The following is an 18,750-nucleotide window of genomic DNA, read 5'->3' on the forward strand; positions in this document are numbered from 1 at the left end:
TGCATCATAGCCAAAAGAAGGTGCAGGGATGAGCAAAAAAAAAAAGGCACAATGATGTGGTGGCTTATCATTTTGTAGGCTCATGCATGCATGAGGACAGTGTGGGTGATTGTGTGCAAGCGCAACAAAACAATGATGCAGTGTTTTGATTTGTTTTTTAATTAGATAAAAGATTGATTAAATTAAAATTAAATGAAGGTAGAACAAAAAGTTTTTGTATTTTTAAGGCGTCATGACTGGCAGCATTCTGTTGCTTAGTTCTCCCCCCCCCCCCCAAAAAAATAAAATTTAAATTACACAAAAAAAAAGACTGGAGGAGGTCACACAATGGATAGCAGCATGTTGCAGGTAAGAAGTAAGCAAGCTAGAAAAGAACGGGAGTTTGGGCTGGGCGAAGCACACAAGGGAGCTTGCAACAGGAGGGAGAATACAACACAGAGTACAGGGAAGGGAAGATGTACAGGACAGAGAGCTGAAAAATGTGTTCTCATGGGGTGCTTATGTGGATAGGAGAAAGTAAGCAGTGGAAAGACCTATGTGCCCAAGGCAAATGATGGTGAAGAAGCAAGGCTCCAGGGGAGGGACAAACAAATTGGTAAGAAAAGCCATTGAATGACAAGGAAGCAAATGAGTACCAATAAGTGGAAAGCAGTGGGTAGGCTGGAAGCTCACTAAGTTCTTGGTAAGTCTACAATAGGTGTTTTCCAACAGACTGCTTGCTCTGTCTTGTAGGCACGATTTAAAAGGATTGAAGGGGGATTAACACTTCAGCTCCTGATGCAAGAAATAAAAGGCCTCTGTTTCAACATTGGCATTTATTTGTTTAAAACAATATCACTATTTCATGATGTTGACTACAGCATGTGCTCATCACTGCATAACAGCTAGCCTAGGCAATTCATTGCAATGCAATACAATACAAATCAATATAATGGCATTTGTAAAGCGTGCGGCTACTCCCAAAGGAGCGTCCCAGCGCTAGCGGCAGGACCACCTAAATCAACTAGCTAACATTCTTATGCATTGGCGTGAGCATTAAACAGATGAGTCTTCAGACATTTCTTAAGTAACATTTCCAAAGGTGCAAAACAAAGGGTGGTTGGAAGCGAATTACAAAGATTTACCATAAGTAAAGTAAAGGATCTCCCACCACACCTAGCTCTATGGAGCTTCAGTGAATTAGATCGAAGGGATTTACCCTGACAGTAGGCTCTAAGTGTACATCTCAAATACGGAGGTCTCTTATGCGCCAAAGCTCTGTAGACCAAGATTAAAGCCTTGAATTTAATGCAACTGATTACAGGAAGCCAGTGCAGCGCGTTGAGATGATCCGAAACCGACTGGTGTAGAGGGACCTTAAGAATAAGGTACATGGCCCCCAACTCGGACCCTGCCAGCAGAGAGTGTCTGGGAGCTTTCTTGTACTACTGTTTTATCAGAATAAAATTTGAGGTAACCTTTGCCCATCCTTTTGCCCACTGCTTTTAGGCAGTCCTTGAAGGAGATGGTGTGAGAAACCTTGTCCTGGAAGGACAGAAAACGCTGAATAACATCAGCATAAGACTTCACCTTCAGACCCCAGGATTTAACCAACTTAATCAGGGGCTCCTAGTAGACATTAAAAGGGTTCGGGCTCAAGACTGAGCCCTGAGGCACTCATACTTGAGAAGCTTGGGGTCTACGGTGAAGTGAGCAAGAAACACTGCCTGAGGTCTATCCTCTAAGTAGGATTTAAGCCACCTCTCCAGCATCTTGACTGCTGAAGGAAGAAGGGAGATCGGTCTAAAATTGGTGAATGACTTAGGATCTGCATTAGGACTTTTTTTTTTTCTTTTTTTTTTTTAGCAGAGGTTGCAGGAGGACCTGTTTCCACCTCTTTGGAACAGTAAATGACTCCAAGAAGGCATTACATTTATTAAGAACTGGGTTGACAATCCTGGGGTGAGCCGGATTTAGCCAGCAATGTAGCCAATTCCTCCAGTGAGGTAGATTCAGAATCCCTCAGGACTGAGCCAGTAGAAAGCACACTCTCGGAGGTACCTTCATATGAGCACTGGATGAGGAACTGATGATAAATTATTTTAATTTTGTTGGAAAAGAGGGGGGCATGGCCAAGATGGTGGCAGAATAGAACGTGCTCCTCACTTTGTTGCTGCCCAGGCCATTAATGACTATGACAAGTGGTGCCCTGGGACCATTTGTAGCAGCTTCCCTCTGTTGTTCCCTGAGCTGAGCGACCACATGAGCATCGCAGGTCGGGCCTTACTTGGGTACAAGCCCCAACCTCATACGGCACCTAGCACTGAAGCAGGGGCCTCAGCCCCTCCATAACACCTCCCTCTTCCAAGCAGGTGAAAGGAAGCAAGTAGCCCCGAGTGGCAACGCTGGACTGTGGGGAGGGCCTGTGTGCCTTGTGGATACAACGTGGGCCCCTGAGTGCTCCCTGAGACCCCAGGGCCTGATCTTGACTGCACAGACACAAAAGAAGTCTAGAGGCCTGTAGGGCGATAACCATTGGGACTTGCTGGATGGGCGGCCCGACAGAGACCCAGACACAGAAGTGGAGGCACCCCCCTGCCCAGTGAGTGCACTCCTGCAGCGCTGGACATCAATGACCAAGACTTGCCTCCTACCCCACCCCCTGATATTTGATATTTAGTAACAGAGATGAGGGCCCAGCTGGGGGTCCCCCCAGGGGTGGTTCAGAGGAGTCTGCTGATAGACGGACCTTAGTGCTCGTCCACTCCTGCACAGGATGCTTACGCGCACAAGAGATATTCCAGTTGAAGAGGGGTCATCATACCTCCTGATACTCCCGTGCCCACCGGGAATCTTGCAGAGGAGGGATGTCCTACTAAGAGGCCTGGTGGGCAGCATAACAAACAGGGAATCCTCACACACAACCACCCCTCAGGCCATGGCAGTGCCCAAAAACAAACCTGATCAGTCAGTGAGGGACATGCTCACCCGCTCTACACAGACTCCAAGGACCCAGACCCATCCTTGCAATGCCCTCTGCAAACTATCAGGAGGAGGCCCCCCCGACTCTGAGCAGGGCCCGGTGACCCAGGCCTTCCTGGCTTCCCTATAGGACTCTCTGAAGACAGACATCTAGGACCTCAGAAGAGACCTCTCTTGGGACATGCGGGAGATGAAATAGGACCTGTCCTCGGTGGGTGAGCGGATCTCCACCCCTGGAGGATAACTAACCTGCAAGAGGTGAATAAGTGGAAATGCTGTGACATGAGATCATTCGCCTTCACGAGCAAAACTATGATTTTTGGGCCCAGGCGGAGGAACTTCAGAATGGATCCCGCTGCATTAATATTTGGGCCCATGGGAACCCCCTGGAGGTAGAGGGCTCTGATATCCACTAGTACACTGTAGGAGGCTGGCTCACTATATGGTGTACACCTGTAGTTGAGGCATTCTGTACTGAGCCCAGCCAACCCTTAGTGATAGTGGTTCCAGATAACCAGAGCTCTCAAAGGGTAGCTGTAGAGAGCAGCTAAGGCTTATCCAGGAGGGTGTGAAGCAATTGAAAATACGTCATTGATCGGTCTGTGATGTACACAAAGAAAGAACCGCACCAGTGTTAGAAGAATAATGTATTATTTATTACAACACTGGTGCTAAACTAACTTTGGTATATCTCCTAACCGGAGATACTTACTTACAAAAATATACTTACACAGGTGAGTAAAGGCATAAAATAACCCCTTATGGGGAGACCAAACCATATACTAAAAAAATGTTTTAAAAAAATGGGATGAGACAGTCCCTACCAACCAAGACTACCACCCAGGGACCCTCGGGACTGGAAAAGCACATAAACACCAGAGGTAAGTAGCTAGGATTCCCCAGGCACCTGTGTGCAGAGATGTTACCCTGGGTCAGTGTCCATAGGATAACATGGTAAAGTCGTGGTTAAAGTTTTCATGTTTCAGGACCCTTCCTAGAGGACCCCAATGAAACCTGTTGAGACAACGGAGGTTCAAGAGTGTCCCCACCCATGGACACCCAGAGACGTGAAGTACCTACACCAGGAAGCCCAGGTGCGTAGGGATGATTTTGTGTTGGAAACCCCCATTGAAGTCAGTGGGGACTTCGGTTTTCCAGCTGCTGTCGTGACCCGTGGACCAGGTTGATGGAACCCAGGTGTGGATTCTGGACAAAGAGGGCCAAAGGAAAGAGGTAACAGAGTCCAGACCACCTGGAGATGCCCACGGGGTGCAGGAGGGCAATGCCCTCCCGTTTTGAAGATGCTTTTCTGAGGGTTGGTGGTCAGGGAAGTGCAGCTCTGGTGTCCAGGCGATGCAGGAATATCCCAGGTGTCGTCCACGCGCTGTCCCATGCTCCCACATCCCCTCTAGTAGTTCATTGTGAATTTTGGGTTCCATTGCCTGGAGCAATGCGGAGGTAAGTTACCAGTAGATAGGACCTGTTTACACTATCAAATTCTTTTTCGACGTCAATTGATAGGAGGAGGGCTGCTCTCTGGGAATTGTTCTCATCTATGAAGTGGAGAATGCATTTGCAGGGCTCGAAAAATCCACTCGACGACTCGCATTGGCGAGTCTTATTTGATCAGGTTGAGCTATTTTTAATACTTATTCGTCCTTTCTGGCAAGTTGACTCTGAACAGGTGTTAGATTGCGTTGAAAAGTGGAAGGGAATAAAATGTGGCTTTAAATCTTATGTCACATTTGCTCTATGTTCACAGACAGAGGTCAAAAGTCACTTTTTTTTACAATTAATTTTCCTTCTGACTGCAGAGTTCCAGGACTTTGTAAGGTGAACTGTGTGACCTGCTGCTAAGAATGTAAAATAAAAGGATATGGGGTGTCAGGTTTTTCCTAACACACAACATTTAAATGACTAAATCAATTGTGCAAACATTTCAAAATATATTTCAGTCGTTGTGAAAGCCCTTTTTTATATTTCTGTGTGATGAAAAATATTTTCATAGGATGAAAACAAATCACAATACTTTACATGTTGATGTGCAAAGCATATATTTTCTGAAACCCAATTTTCACAGATTGTTAATACACTGTATACTTTTATCAGTAAAGCTGCAAGTTAGTGGAGAGGTTTTTGGACATTTCTTGGAAAGTTACTCTGTGTAGATGACAATATGTTATCACATCATGATTTAGTAATGTTCTTATTAAGATTGAGTGTTAAAACAAACTGGGAAACACTCCTACCCTGATGGCAATGTTAGTAAACTAAAAGAAGTCCTAGGTTAAGTGGGCTAGACCTCATGGGTATGTGGGCTAGATTCTTGTGATGCATGCAGCAAACTTTAGTCTACATAATCAAACGAGTTTTTTTTATATTTCAAAAATGCTGATCTCGCATGTTTGAAGGTACAATCATGAGAATTAAGAAAAAGGTGACTCTAAACTATTTGCCTAGGATCACACAATTTGAGACCCGTTTACGGGTCAAGTACATTACGGTTAGGTCGAGTAGATTAAGTTACTCGACCTGCAGGTCTAGTAACATTTTTATGATTTTTTGAGCCCTTATTTGGTGTTGTCTCCACATTGCCGATTTGGTATGAAACCCGCTTGGTCGGGGTTCCCTGTAATACTAGTGCAACAGTTTCCTCCTGGTACTATTGCAAGAGATTTCTCCTATTGGCACTAGTATTCCAAAACAAGGGCAATATAGATAAAGGTTCAGTTGACCTTTAGACCTTCATAGATCTGTGCAAAGTGGAATTGAATTGAGATTGGCATTCTCACATATGTGGGTGAAACTTGACAAACAGAATTTTAGACTCAAAATCAGAACAAGAACAATGTTGCAGTCACCAAAATTTTATCCACAAGCAGTTAGTCTTCATCTGAGTTAAGCAGTCAGTCGATCAGTCGGCCTTAATTTGGTTACAAAAACGTAAATATCCATGAATAAAACATAACATGAATAAAAATGTACATTAAAAAAATGTACAAAGTCATCTTATCGCTTAACGTTATAGACGTTACAGACAGGAAATGGCTAATCATCAAACAAGAGGGCTATCTAACAGTCATTAACGCTTATTTTTTTCCTTTTGATTTCAGAGTACAAGAAGATCACCCAATTATGTCTTTCACGATTTCAAAAAACGGACGATTAGCATTATTAAATGTAGCTACTCAGGTAAGATTAAAAAAATATATATATAGACTTGTTCTGGCTGCAATATTTGAAATCTTTATTTAATTAAATCAGCAAAGCAAACCTGATTTAGTGCACCAATTCAGGTTACAGTTGCTTCATTTTACCTGGCGCCTGGTCATTGCAAGGCTGCTTTAATTAAAATCTAACCAAAAACAATGGAATATATTTGTAAACAATACTGAATATATGAGCAGTACTGCAAACGTTCTAGAAAAGTGGTTCCCAACCTAATGACTTATTTGGACCCCCATTTCATCATTATTGGAACCCGGGGGCCCCACAGAATCATTTTTGGAAACCGGGTCCCCTCCAACCCCCACTGAGTCATTACTGAAAGGTGGAGACCTAATCTGTTAACATTATTTAATTTTCTAAGCAGTCGCTGACACCCCCCACCCCCCTGAGAAGGCTTTGCAGACCCCCAGGGGTCTCTGGACCACAGGTTGGGAACCACTGTTATTGAAAATAAAAATCTGGTATGTTACTCATTAGTGAAGAATGACCTTCCTTCCCTCCCGCCCCCATCCCAACTGCGCAACTGCTGGAGTTTCACTTCTAGTTGAAATCCCACAGCTGGAGAGCAGGGTTGTCAGACTGTAGGGGTAAATGAGTCGTAGTTGATATGGTTTGAAATAATTTTACAGGAAACATCGGTTTGTGCAATGTGTAGCTGTAGATAGACAATCTGTGCATATTCCTGCCATCTAGTGTTGGGCTTGAATTTGTGCAACTGGTTTTTCTTCAAAGAAGTCTTCAAGTCACGAGGTATGGTAACTCCAGCTATTAGTGATAATGCACATGGGCATTGTGGGAAAGTGCCATCTTTCTAGCAAAGTTATCCCCACTTTTTGCCTGATGTCCGTGTGTGTAGACTGTAATTCTCTGAGATCCTGCTCATCAGGATCCCAGTGACTGTGCTCTCTCTCCTCTAAATTTGCTTGCTTCCAAACTTTTTACACCCACAATTGGTAAACCCGGTGCACCTCTGTAAGTCCTTATATATGGTACTTAGGTACCTAGGGTACTGGTACACTAGAGGTCTCCAATGGGCTGCAGCATATATTGTGCCACCCATGGGAGGCCATGCAAGCTATCTGCAGACCTGCCATTGCAGCCTGCATGAAATGGTGCATGCACCCTTTCACCACCGAACCTGGGCACTGCACTAAGTCACCCCTCTGGTAGGCCCTTCAGCCCCAGGGCAAGGTGCATGTGCCCAAGTGTGAGGGTACCCCTGCATGAGCAAGGTGCTCCTACAGACCCTAGGCCATTTCCGGGACACTCTAATTGCGGGGAAGCCATCTTAAGGTATGTAGTAGACATTGGTCAACCTGAGTGGTCCAACTACATAATGGCTTCCCCGAACGTAGGCATGTTTGGTATCAAACATGTTGGAATCATGCAACTACACCAATTCCAGTGTTAGTTGCATGATACCATGTACACTCTGAGTTCCTTAGAGGATCCCCCAGTTCTGCCTGTACAGCCTTACAAGGGCTAGCTGCCAGCCCACGTTACTGCTGACCCCAGACACTGTTCTGCCCTCCTGCTGGTGAGCCTGGCTCAGGCTGGAGAGGCAGAATGAAGGATTTCCTGCAAGTGAGAGGTGTGACCACCTCCCCCTGTGTAGTAAGAGTCTAAGGGCTGGGTTAACCTCTGCGTGCCACCAGACTGCTTTGAAAGGCACATTTGGTGCCGTTCTTGCATAATCCAATTTGCACCAGTTCAGGAACTCTCGGTTCCTGCTCTGGTGCAAAACGACACTAAGGATAGAGGAGTGACCACCCCCCTGTCCAGCTCCTTCCCCAGGTGTACACCTGATTCTGCCATCTTGGAAACAAGATGGGCAGAGGCCCATGGGACCGTCTGACTGGTTAGGCCAGGTAGATGTTGCCCCTGACCCCCTCTGATAGGTGGGTGTAGGAGGCTGGCCCAGTGTGTGGTGGACACCTATGGTGTTACACCTTATACCGGATCCAGGCAATACTTATTAGATAGTGTTAGTGCCTAGGTAGCCAGGGCTCTCTAGTGGTAGCTGTGGTGAGCAACCAAGACTTATCTAGGAGGAGTGTGAAGCACTTGCAATACCACAGTAGGCACACAGTAACTTATTAAACATGAAAGGAACCACACACAGTGTTGCACAAATAAAGCTACTTAATTACAGGAACACCAAACCAGGAGGTTGGCCATACCTCAGAGGTTTAGTGAGTTCTTATTGAACTTGGGCCATGACATTCACCTTATAGGACATCTTGGGCAAAGCAAGACCTGGGACAAGCTTGTCCCACACTTTCTCTGGCACCATATGTCTGAAGACACCGAGGAGTTTTGTCGCTCCTGTGTCACATGCTAAAACAGTGGCAAGACCGGTGGCACTACAAAGGCCATTAATTTGACTTCCAGTGGTTGGGGTACCCTTTGAGAGGGAAGGGATTGACATCACTGGTCCCCTTGACCCTCCTCACATCTAGGTCTACATCTATTGTATTCTGGTGGTGGTGGACTATGCCTCCAGGTTCCCAGAGACCATTCCCCTTAGGTCCACTACAGCTCCTGCCGAAGCCAGGGCCCTCCTGGGAATCTTTTCCAGGTTGGGCTTTTCTAAGGAGGTTATATCCGACATAGGTGTAAACTTCATGTCTAGATACCTGAAAACACAGTGAAATGTTTAAACTCTCATACAAACTAGGAAAAGGTGGGATGTCCTACTATATTGCCTTATTTTTGCCCACAGAGATTCCACAGAAGGGAGTGGGTTACAGTCCATTTGAACTTCTAGTTGGACATCCAGTTAGGGGTCCTCTTGCTCATACGAAAGAGAGTTGGGAGCAACCTCTCAAGCCCCCTCAGTAAGACATAGTTGACTATGTACTAGGCCTATGCTCTCGCGTGGCAGAATATATGTAGAAGGCTTCCAAAAACCTTGAGGCCGCCAAGAGCTTAAAGCTTTGTGTAAGGAAATGCCTCCTTGGCATGGTTGCCCCCTGACTTTTTGCCTTTGCTGATGCTATGTTTACAATTGAAAGTGTGCTGAGGCCTGCTAACCAGGCCCCAGCACCAGTGTTCTTTCCCTAACCTGTACTTTTGTATCCACAATTGGCAGACCCTGGCATCCAGATAAGTCCCTTGTAACTGGTACTTCTAGTACCAAGGGCCCTGATGCCAAGGAAGGTCTCTAAGGGCTGCAGCATGTCTTATGCCACCCTGGAGACCTCTCACTCAGCACAGACACACTGCTTGCCAGCTTGTGTGTGCTAGTGAGGACAAAACGAGTAAGTCGACATGGCACTCCCCTCAGGGTGCCATGCCAGCCTCTCACTGCCTATGCAGTATAGGTAAGACACCCCTCTAGCAGGCCTTACAGCCCTAAGGCAGGGTGCACTATACCATAGGTGAGGGTACCAGTGCATGAGCATGGTACCCCTACAGTGTCTAAACAAAACCTTAGACATTGTAAGTGCAGGGTAGCCATAAGAGTATATGGTCTGGGAGTTTGTCAAACACGAACTCCACAGCACCATAATGGCTACACTGAAAACTGGGAAGTTTGGTATCAAACTTCTCAGCACAATAAATGCACACTGATGCCAGTGTACATTTTATTGTAAAATACACCACAGAGGGCACCTTAGAGGTGCCCCCTGAAACTTAACCGACTATCTGTGTAGGCTGACTAGTTTTAGCAGCCTGCCACAAACCGAGACATGTTGCTGGCCCCATGGGGAGAGTGCCTTTGTCACTCTGAGGCCAGTAACAAAGCCTGCACTGGGTGGAGATGCTAACACCTCTCCCAGGCAGGAATTGTCACACCTGGCGGTGAGCCTCAAAGGCTCACCTCCTTTGTGCCAACCCAGCAGGACACTCCAGCTAGTGGAGTTGCCCGCCCCCTCCGGCCAGGCCCCACTTTTGGCGGCAAGGCCGGAGAAAATAATGAGAAAAACAAGGAGGAGTCTCTGGCCAGTCAGGACAGCCCCTAAGGTGTCCTGAGCTGAAGTGACTCTAACTTTTAGAAATCCTCCATCTTGCAGATGGAGGATTCCCCCAATAGGGTTAGGATTGTGACCCCCTCCCCTTGGGAGGAGGCACAAAGAGGGTGTACCCACCCTCAGGGCTAGTAGCCATTGGCTACTAACCCCCCAGACCTAAACACGCCCTTAAATTTAGTATTTAAGGGCTACCCTGAACCCTAGAAAATTAGATTCCTGCAACTACAAGAAGGAGGACTGCCTAGCTGAAAACCCCTGCAGAGGAAGACCAGAAGACGACAACTGCCTTGGCTCCAGAAACTCACCGGCCTGTCTCCTGCCTTCCAAAGATCCTGCTCCAGCGACGCCTTCCAAAGGGACCAGCGACCTCGACATCCTCTGAGGACTGCCCCTGCTTCGAAAAGACAAGAAACTCCCGAGGACAGCGGACCTGCTCCAAGAAAAGCTGCAACTTTGTTTCCAGAAGCTTTAAAGAACCCTGCAAGCTCCCCGCAAGAAGCGTGAGACTTGCAACACTGCACCCGGCGACCCCGACTCGGCTGGTGGCGATCCAACACCTCAGGAGGGACCCCAGGACTACTCTGATACTGTGAGTACCAAAGCCTGTCCCCCCTGAGCCCCCACAGCGCCGCCTGCAGAGGGAATCCCGAGGCTTCCCCTGACCGCGACTCTTTGAACCTAAAGTCCCGACGCCTGGGAGAGACCCTGCACCCGCAGCCCCCAGGACCTGAAGGACCGGACTTTCACTGGAGAAGTGACCCCCAGGAGTCCCTCTCCCTTGCCCAAGTGGAGGTTTCCCCGAGGAATCCCCCCCTTGCCTGCCTGCAGCGCTGAAGAGATCCCGAGATCTCTCATAGACTAACATTGCGAACCCGACGCTTGTTTCTACACTGCACCCGGCCGCCCCCGCGCCGCTGAGGGTGAAATTTCTGTGTGGGCTTGTCCCCCCGGTGCCCTACAAAACCCCCCTGGTCTGCCCTCCGAAGACGCGGGTACTTACCTGCAAGCAGACCGGAACCGGGGCACCCCCTTCTCTCCATTCTAGCCTATGTGTTTTGGGCACCACTTTGAACTCTGCACCTGACCGGCCCTGAGCTGCTGGTGTGGTGACTTTGGGGTTGCTCTGAACCCCCAACGGTGGGCTACCTTGGACCAAGAACTAAGCCCTGTAAGTGTCTTACTTACCTGGTAAAACTAACAAAAACTTACCTCCCCCAGGAACTGTGAAAATTGCACTAAGTGTCCACTTTTAAAACAGCTATTTGTCAATAACTTGTAAAGTATACATGCAATTCTTATGATTTGAAGTTCCTAAAGTACTTACCTGCAATACCTTTCGAATGAGATATTACATGTAGAATTGGAACCTGTGGTTCTTAAAATAAACTAAGAAAAGATATTTTTCTATATAAAAACCTATTGGCTGGATTTGTCTCTGAGTGTGTGTACCTCATTTATTGTCTATGTGTATGTACAACAAATGCTTAACACTACTCCTTGGATAAGCCTACTGCTCGACCACACTACCACAAAATAGAGCATTAGTATTATCTCTTTTTGCCACTATCTTACCTCTAAGGGGAACCCTTGGACTCTGTGCATGCTATTCCTTACTTTGAAATAGCACATACAGAGCCAACTTCCTACACTTTGGCACAACCAAAAGGCTGTACTAACTGTTTACCAGCCAGGTCAGAAAGTGTGAGTGTTAGTCTGTGGCCCCAAGACAAGTGGCCTCCCCACAAAATAGAAGAGGAGAAAGGTGAGGTCATCTATTTGGTTGATCTGAGCACTCCTTGAAGCCCCCACAGAGTGCTTTATGTGAACCCCCCCTTAAGCCTTATTATGACGGGCTGACATGAGCTTGCTCATAACCAATGTTGAAGGGCAGGAACCAGAGAGCGACCCTTTCCCTGACCTTCTCTCCCACAACCGAGTTGATGGTTCAGTGGATGGAATAGTCTTTGCAGACTGCCTTTCTGAACAACTTCAAGCTGACTGCAAACAAGTTCTCAATCAGTTTTCTGAACTCTTTTTTCTGAACCCTAGTCAGACCACCTGGTGTGCCCATGATGTGGATACAGGTGCCAGTCTGCCTGTAAAGAATAAAATCTGCAGGGAGCCTGACCATGTCAGAGATTGCATCAGTGCAGAAGTCCAAATGATGCTGGATTTGGGGATGCTTTAGCCTTCATATAACCCTTGGGCTAGCTCAGTAGTCCTTGTGCCAAAGCCTCACTTCCAGAGTGGAAAGAGAAAAATGAGGTTTTGTGTAGACTACAGAGGCCTCAATGCAGTCACTAAGGCTGATGCCCATCCAATTTCTGGGGCAGATGAGCTGACTTATTCTCTGGCTTCAGCTAAATACCTCAGCACTTTTGACCTGCCAGCAGGCTTTTGGCAGATCAAGCTAACTGATGCTGCCAAGCCTAAAATAGCTTTTTCCACTCCATGGTGGGCACTATCACTTCATGGTGATGCCATTTGGTCTGAAAAAGGCACCTGCCACATTCCAGAGGTTGGTGAATCAAGTTCTGGCAGTCCTGAAAGTCTTTAGTGCAGCATATCTAGATGATATTGCTGTCTTTAGCTCCTCCGGGCCAACCTAATGAGGGTACTTGAGGCCTTGGAAAAGGCAAGACTCTCTATCAAGGCCACAAAAAGCTGTATAGGACAGAATAAAGTGGTTTACTTAGGCTACTTGGTAGGTCGAGGCCAAGTTCAACCCCTCCAGAGCAAAGTCCAAACCATCATGGATTGGGTTGCTCCAACTACCCAGACCCAGGTCAGAGCTTTTCTGAGACTGACTGGGTACTACACATTTTTAAAAGGGTATGGCTCCATTGTAGCTCCCCTGAATGTTTTCACTTCTAAAATGATGCCTAAAAAGGTACAGATGGGTTACCTTCCAAGAGGTCTTTGATTCCCTGAAAAAGGCCATGTGCTCCGCTCCCATTCTCAAAAGCCCAGACTATTCCAAACAATTCATTGTCCAGACTGATGCTTCTGGAAAAGGAATAAGAGCACTGCTATCACAACTAAATGAAGAGTAAAGAGGGCCAGGATCAACCTGTGGCTTTTATCAGCAGAAGGTTGACCCCCAGAGAAAAGCGCTGATCAGCCATTGAGAAGGGAAGCCTTTGCTGTGGTCTGGGCCTTGAAGTTGATGCCATTCCTGTTTGGCACTCACTTCATTGTTCAGACAGACCACAAGCCCCTCCTCTGTCTTAAACAGATAAAAGGTGAGAACCTCAAACTTTAGAGGTGGTCCATTTCCCGGGGATGGACTTTTCAGTGGAACGTAGACCTAGGAGTAACTATGCCTATGGAGATAAACTCTCCAGATATTTCCACTTAGCTAATGAAGACTCAACTGGGCAAAGTTAGTCTCATTAGCTTTCATTTTGGATGGGATTATGTAGGAAAATGCCATCTTTCTAGCATAGTTACCCCCACTGTTTGCCTGTTTGCCTGTTTGCAGTGTGTTTATACTGTAGTTCACTGGGATCCTGCTAGTCGGGACCCTAGTGACTGTGCTGTCTCCTCTAAATCTGGTGGCAGGTGAACATTTTACACCCAGAATTGGTATGCTGGTGCATCCATGTAAGTCCCTAGTATGTGGTACCTAAGTACCCAGGATATTGGTACCCCAGAGGTCTCCCATGGGTTGCAGCATATATTGTGCAACCATGGGAGCCCATGCAAACTGTCTGCAGGCAGGCCATTGCAGCCTGTGTAAAATTGTACATGCATCCTTTTGCCACCAAACTTGATTACTGCACTTAGACATTGTCACCCCTCTGGTAGGCCCTTCAGCCCAAGGGCAAGATGCAGGTCCAGAAGTGTGAGGGTACCCTTGCATGAGCCATTTCCTGGACTAAGTGCGGGGAAACCATCTTAAGGTATGTAGTGGACACTAGTCAGCACGAGTGGTCAAACTACATAATTGGTTCTCCTAACCTAGGCATGTTTGGTATCAAATATTTTGGATTCCTGCAACTACACCAGTTCCTTTGTTAGTTGCATATCATCATGAACTCTGGGGGTTCCTAAGAGGATCACCAGTTCTGCCTTACGGGGTCTGACAGCCCATACTGCTGGTGACCCCCGACACTGTTCTGCAGTCCTGCTGGTGAGCCTGGCTCTGGCCAGAGAGGCAGAACAAAGGATTTCCTGTAAGGGAGAGGTGTGACCACCTCTTCCTGTGTCCCTTAGTATTAGGTGTCTAAGGGCTGGGATGGGGTGGCCTCTGCGCACCACCAGATTGCTTCGAAAGGCACATTTGGTGCCCTACTTGCATAATCTGGTTTGCACCAGTTAAGGAATCCCTGGTTCCCACTCTGGTGCAAATCTACACAAAGGACAGGGGAGAGCCCCCCCTGTCCAGCTCCTCCCCTAGGGAGGTGCACAGAGGTCTGCCAGTTGGCCGCTTGATTCTGCCATCTTGGAAATAAGATGGGCACAGTTCCCCTGGGAGCGTCTGACTGGTTAGGAGCTCCCTGCAAAAAGACATCTGCTCCTAGCCTCTGGAACCGCTGCTGGTCTGCTTTGGAATTGAAACATGACTGCTTCTGGTGGGAAAGCTCCAATTGCAACATTGTTTCTCCAGATCCTGCAAGAATTGTGCAACATCAAGGCTGTGCATCCTCCAGGGTCACAAAGACTGTTTGCACCTGGAAGCGCAAAGGAATCTCCCTTTGAGCGAAGGAGTCACTTCTCTGCAACTGCAAGCACCTCAAGACAACATCGACTCGCTGGTGGAGTCTGCTGTTCCATGAACATCCTTCACAGGTGGTGAGTCTGTGACTTCCTCTGGGTCCTGCTTGTCTTCTGACCAATTTGGGAGACTGTGGGCCCCTGCCACTGGACTGGAACCCCTGTGCACCCCACCTGTTGCACTTGCCAAGGCTTATTAACTCCTCCTCCAGGAGATCTTCAGACACCAAGAAGCCCCAGCCTCCAGCACTCTGCAACTTGAAGATCAGCCCCTGTTCTGTAACTCCTGCAATGTGGCACTTCTGTTTTGTTGTGCTGCTGAGGCCTCCTTGTGACTGTGCCCATCACCTGTGGGTCACTCTTGGGGGCTCCAATGACTTCTGCTGGCCTTTCTGCATGCTGGGGGCCAGCACGGACTCCTCCCTACGGATAAAGTCTCCTGGGCCTGCTGGTCCCTAATACTCTGCAAATCCATCTTCAGCTCCTGCGTGCTTTTGCCAGTTGTTATTGGTGACCAGTCTGTTCACTAAACCTACTGCAATCCGACGGGACACCCCATAGGCGATTCCTGGGATCTTTTGCAGCTCCTGGACCCTGCAGCTGGACTGCTTCTTCAACCGACTTGCAGGAACTTCTCCTCTAGGAGGGTGGGCATTGCTATCTGCACCACCTGGTCACCTTCAAGGGTGCTGGACTTTGTCTCCTTCATTTTCAGATCCTCCACATCTGGAATCCATCCCTGGGTTCCACCAGCCTGGTCTATGGGTCGTGACAACAGCTGGACAATCCGAGGCTTCAACTGACTTCAGAGAGAGTCCCTTCTCCCCTCTACATCCGGGTCCCTGGGGTAGGTACTCCTGCCTTCTGGGTATCCTGGGGTGTGGGCACTCTCCAACCTTCCTCTTGTTTTGCTGGTTTCCTTGGGGTCCACTGGGAAGAGTCCTGAATCCGACAAACTCCAATCATTACTCCCTGTGTTAGCCAATGGGCCAATTGGGTGGGTAACTACCTTTCACCTGGTAGCTGGGGCCACTTACCGTACTTATGTCTAGTGTTTCTATCTATCCCCAGCCTCCAGCTAACTACCACTCTTACCTCGGTTGAGTTCACTATTTCACATTCCACTTTTAGTCTATGGTTTAGCCCTCCCGTAGGGCCCTGAATATTGTATGCTATTTCTGTTGGTTATTTTGTGTGTAGATATCTCCAAAGGGAGATATACCAATGCTAGTCCAGTAGTAGTGTTGTAATAAAGTATCCTTTATTTTGCAACACTTGTATGGCTCTTTCTTGTGAGTGAGTTACTGTCTGACTATTGTGGTATTGCAAGTGCTTTACATTCCTCCTGGATACACTTCAGCTGCTTGCCTCAGCTACCACTAGAAAGATTTTGCTTTCTGTACACCTATTCATTGTCACTAAGGGTTTCCTTGACTCAGTATAGGTGTACACCATAAACTGAGCCAGCCTCCTACAGGCTTTGGCTCCATTGTTAGATTGTTTTTTTTTCCTCTGGGTATGCACCCCGAGAACTCTGGGTCAATCCCCTCCACTTCGGCCCCCTTACCTCTCAGTTCTTCGACCAGAATCCTCATCAACAATCTTCTGCTTCGTCACATACGTCAACTTACTGTCAGTTCTTTCCACCACCCCCTTGGGGCACTTGACCTTTCCCGATGCCTTCTCCTCAGCTTCTCCCACTGAAAATGCAGACTCCATAATGGAAAGAACCCCTTTTTCAGCACTGTCCACAATGCTATTCAAAATACCTCTGGACGGATCAACATCAGGTCTGTAGCTCATGCCTCTCCCTGGAGCACAAGTCATCCTCCATTGTCTGCCTCTCCTTACGATCCAAAGGGTAGAGCCCCGGGCACTCAATTGATCTATACAAAGCACCACTCGACCTCGGGAAAGGAGATGGCCCATAAGACAATTACACCATTGACCCACCTGTAGACACGGATGTCTTCCCCGCAAAGTCATCTCCTTCCGAGGATATCACCTTGTATGAAAAGGTTATATTCAGGAGTGCAAACTTCCATAAGGTAGAGCTACATAAGGATCAGGAGGACTCATGGAGGGACTCTCCGCTACCCATATGTCAGTGCAGTATCTCCTAATGAATGAATGAATGAAGCCATGCCTAGGAGCCGCACCTGAAACCTTTTATGACTGTGAAAGCTAGGGCCGTAACCCTAAGCATTCAAGGCATCATGCTCCGGCCCACCGTACATTAGAAGCCAACTACCACCTGACTCCCTGGTGGTACATATGGTCCAAAAAATCACTAATGCATGGGCACTGACAGTGCTCCTCCGCCAGATGAAGAGTAGAAAGCTAGATGCGGCTGGCAAATGCATCACCACTCGATCGGCAAACCAATGGAGAATTGCAAATCCTGTTGGGCTACTCTCACTTTGACTCTGCTCACTGAGATGAGATGGAAGAACTTCTCAGCACATCTCAGTATTAAAACCAGGGTCATTAACTTGTCTCGGAAAGGAAGCTCATTTTTATCACCACCATCCCCATTAACTTGGGTTTTCTGACTCAACAATGTGCCTGACTGTGTGTCTCTGGTTCTAAACCAGAGGTACACCAGCATCTCCGCAACCTGCCTTTTGACGGGCCGCACCTCTTCAGACTGTAGGTTGATGAGATGCTGGGAAAAAAAATCAAAAGGACACTGCAAAGGTGATTGGAGCTCTCCGAATGACTGCTCCACTGGGTCCTTTTGAACATCCAACTATAGAGGAGACTCTAAAACCACCTCCCTGAGGACCAACAGATAGTCACAGGGTTACTCTAGGGGAAATTACATAGGCAGTAATTTCTGAGGTAGAGATAACACTGCTAGTCAGTCGCCACCACTAAAGAGTGACTCTGGTCTGATTGTCACACAATTGGCATACACTTTTGCACCCCTGTATGTCCCTAGTAGGTGGTACTAAAGAGGGTGCCTATGGGCTGCAGCATGTATTATGCCACCCTAAGCGACCCCCATACAAATTGCATGGAGCCTGATATTGCAGATCTAGTTGCTGGTGCCACCCACTCTATCATACCTGACTCCGTTACGGAGCCAGATTGGTGCCGTACGATGTAGACCAGGGCTGCCTTTTTTCGACAGGCTTTGTAATGAGTGTGACTGGGGAGGATCTAAAGATCCTTATGGCTACCAGAACCCTTTAGAAGAGCCCGAAGGCAGCTAGTTATGAGGAACTGGCGGATGCCAGTGGTCTGGGCACCTCCCCATTAACTGACTTAGTGTCTGCTCCTAGTGTTGCTATGGAGGAAGGGTCTTCCTTTACTGTGGTGGTGAGAAGGGAAGCTAAGGTCCTGAACATTACGCATCTTCACAGAGGTGCTTCAGCCAGGAGTCGCTCCCCCAGAACATCTCTTTTAATGAAGCCCTCTCTCATGTCATGATTGGGGCATGGCCCAAGCCTCCACAGGGTCTCTTGTGGGGGCAATTTGCCCACTGCCTCGACACGCTCCTGGGGACCCTGCTTTGTTCTCTCAGCACCCCACCCCAGAGTTCCTGCTTGTCCAGGCCTCAACCTCCAAAGTCAACCCTGATGTGTTTCCTACTAAGCTGCCGGCTAAGGAATCGAAGAGTCTGAATACCTTTGGCAAGAGGATGTTCTCTTCTGCCAGCCTTGTACTGTGGTCAATAAACACCACATGCCTCTTGGGCCGATTTTCTCATACAGTTTGTGTTTAGGTTGCACAATGGCTGCTATGGTCTATTGCCAGTGGCAGGGACCCAGCAATGTTCCCTATTCGCTGCGAACTGGCTAGGCAGAGCGATTGTGTTATCAATGGCACTTAAATGCCACGCCTGGCTGATCCCTACTGGCTTTTCAGG

The 18,750-nt window shown here is 47.7% G+C and overlaps 1 protein-coding gene across 3 annotated transcripts in view; it reads left to right on the plus strand.

Moving 5' to 3' along the window:
- WDR26 (WD repeat domain 26) overlaps window positions 1-18,750 on the plus strand; it is a 569,671-nt gene that overhangs the window by 387,629 nt on the left and 163,292 nt on the right. For all 3 annotated transcript variants that reach the window (XM_069233823.1, XM_069233822.1, XM_069233824.1), the window contains one exon: window positions 6,075-6,153. In XM_069233823.1, the coding sequence (XP_069089924.1) occupies window positions 6,075-6,153 (79 nt within the window). The remainder of the gene's footprint in view (window positions 1-6,074; window positions 6,154-18,750) is intronic.

This window comes from Pleurodeles waltl, chromosome 5 (genome assembly GCF_031143425.1).
Source record: "Pleurodeles waltl isolate 20211129_DDA chromosome 5, aPleWal1.hap1.20221129, whole genome shotgun sequence".
NCBI classification, from domain to species: Eukaryota; Metazoa; Chordata; class Amphibia; order Caudata; family Salamandridae; genus Pleurodeles; species Pleurodeles waltl.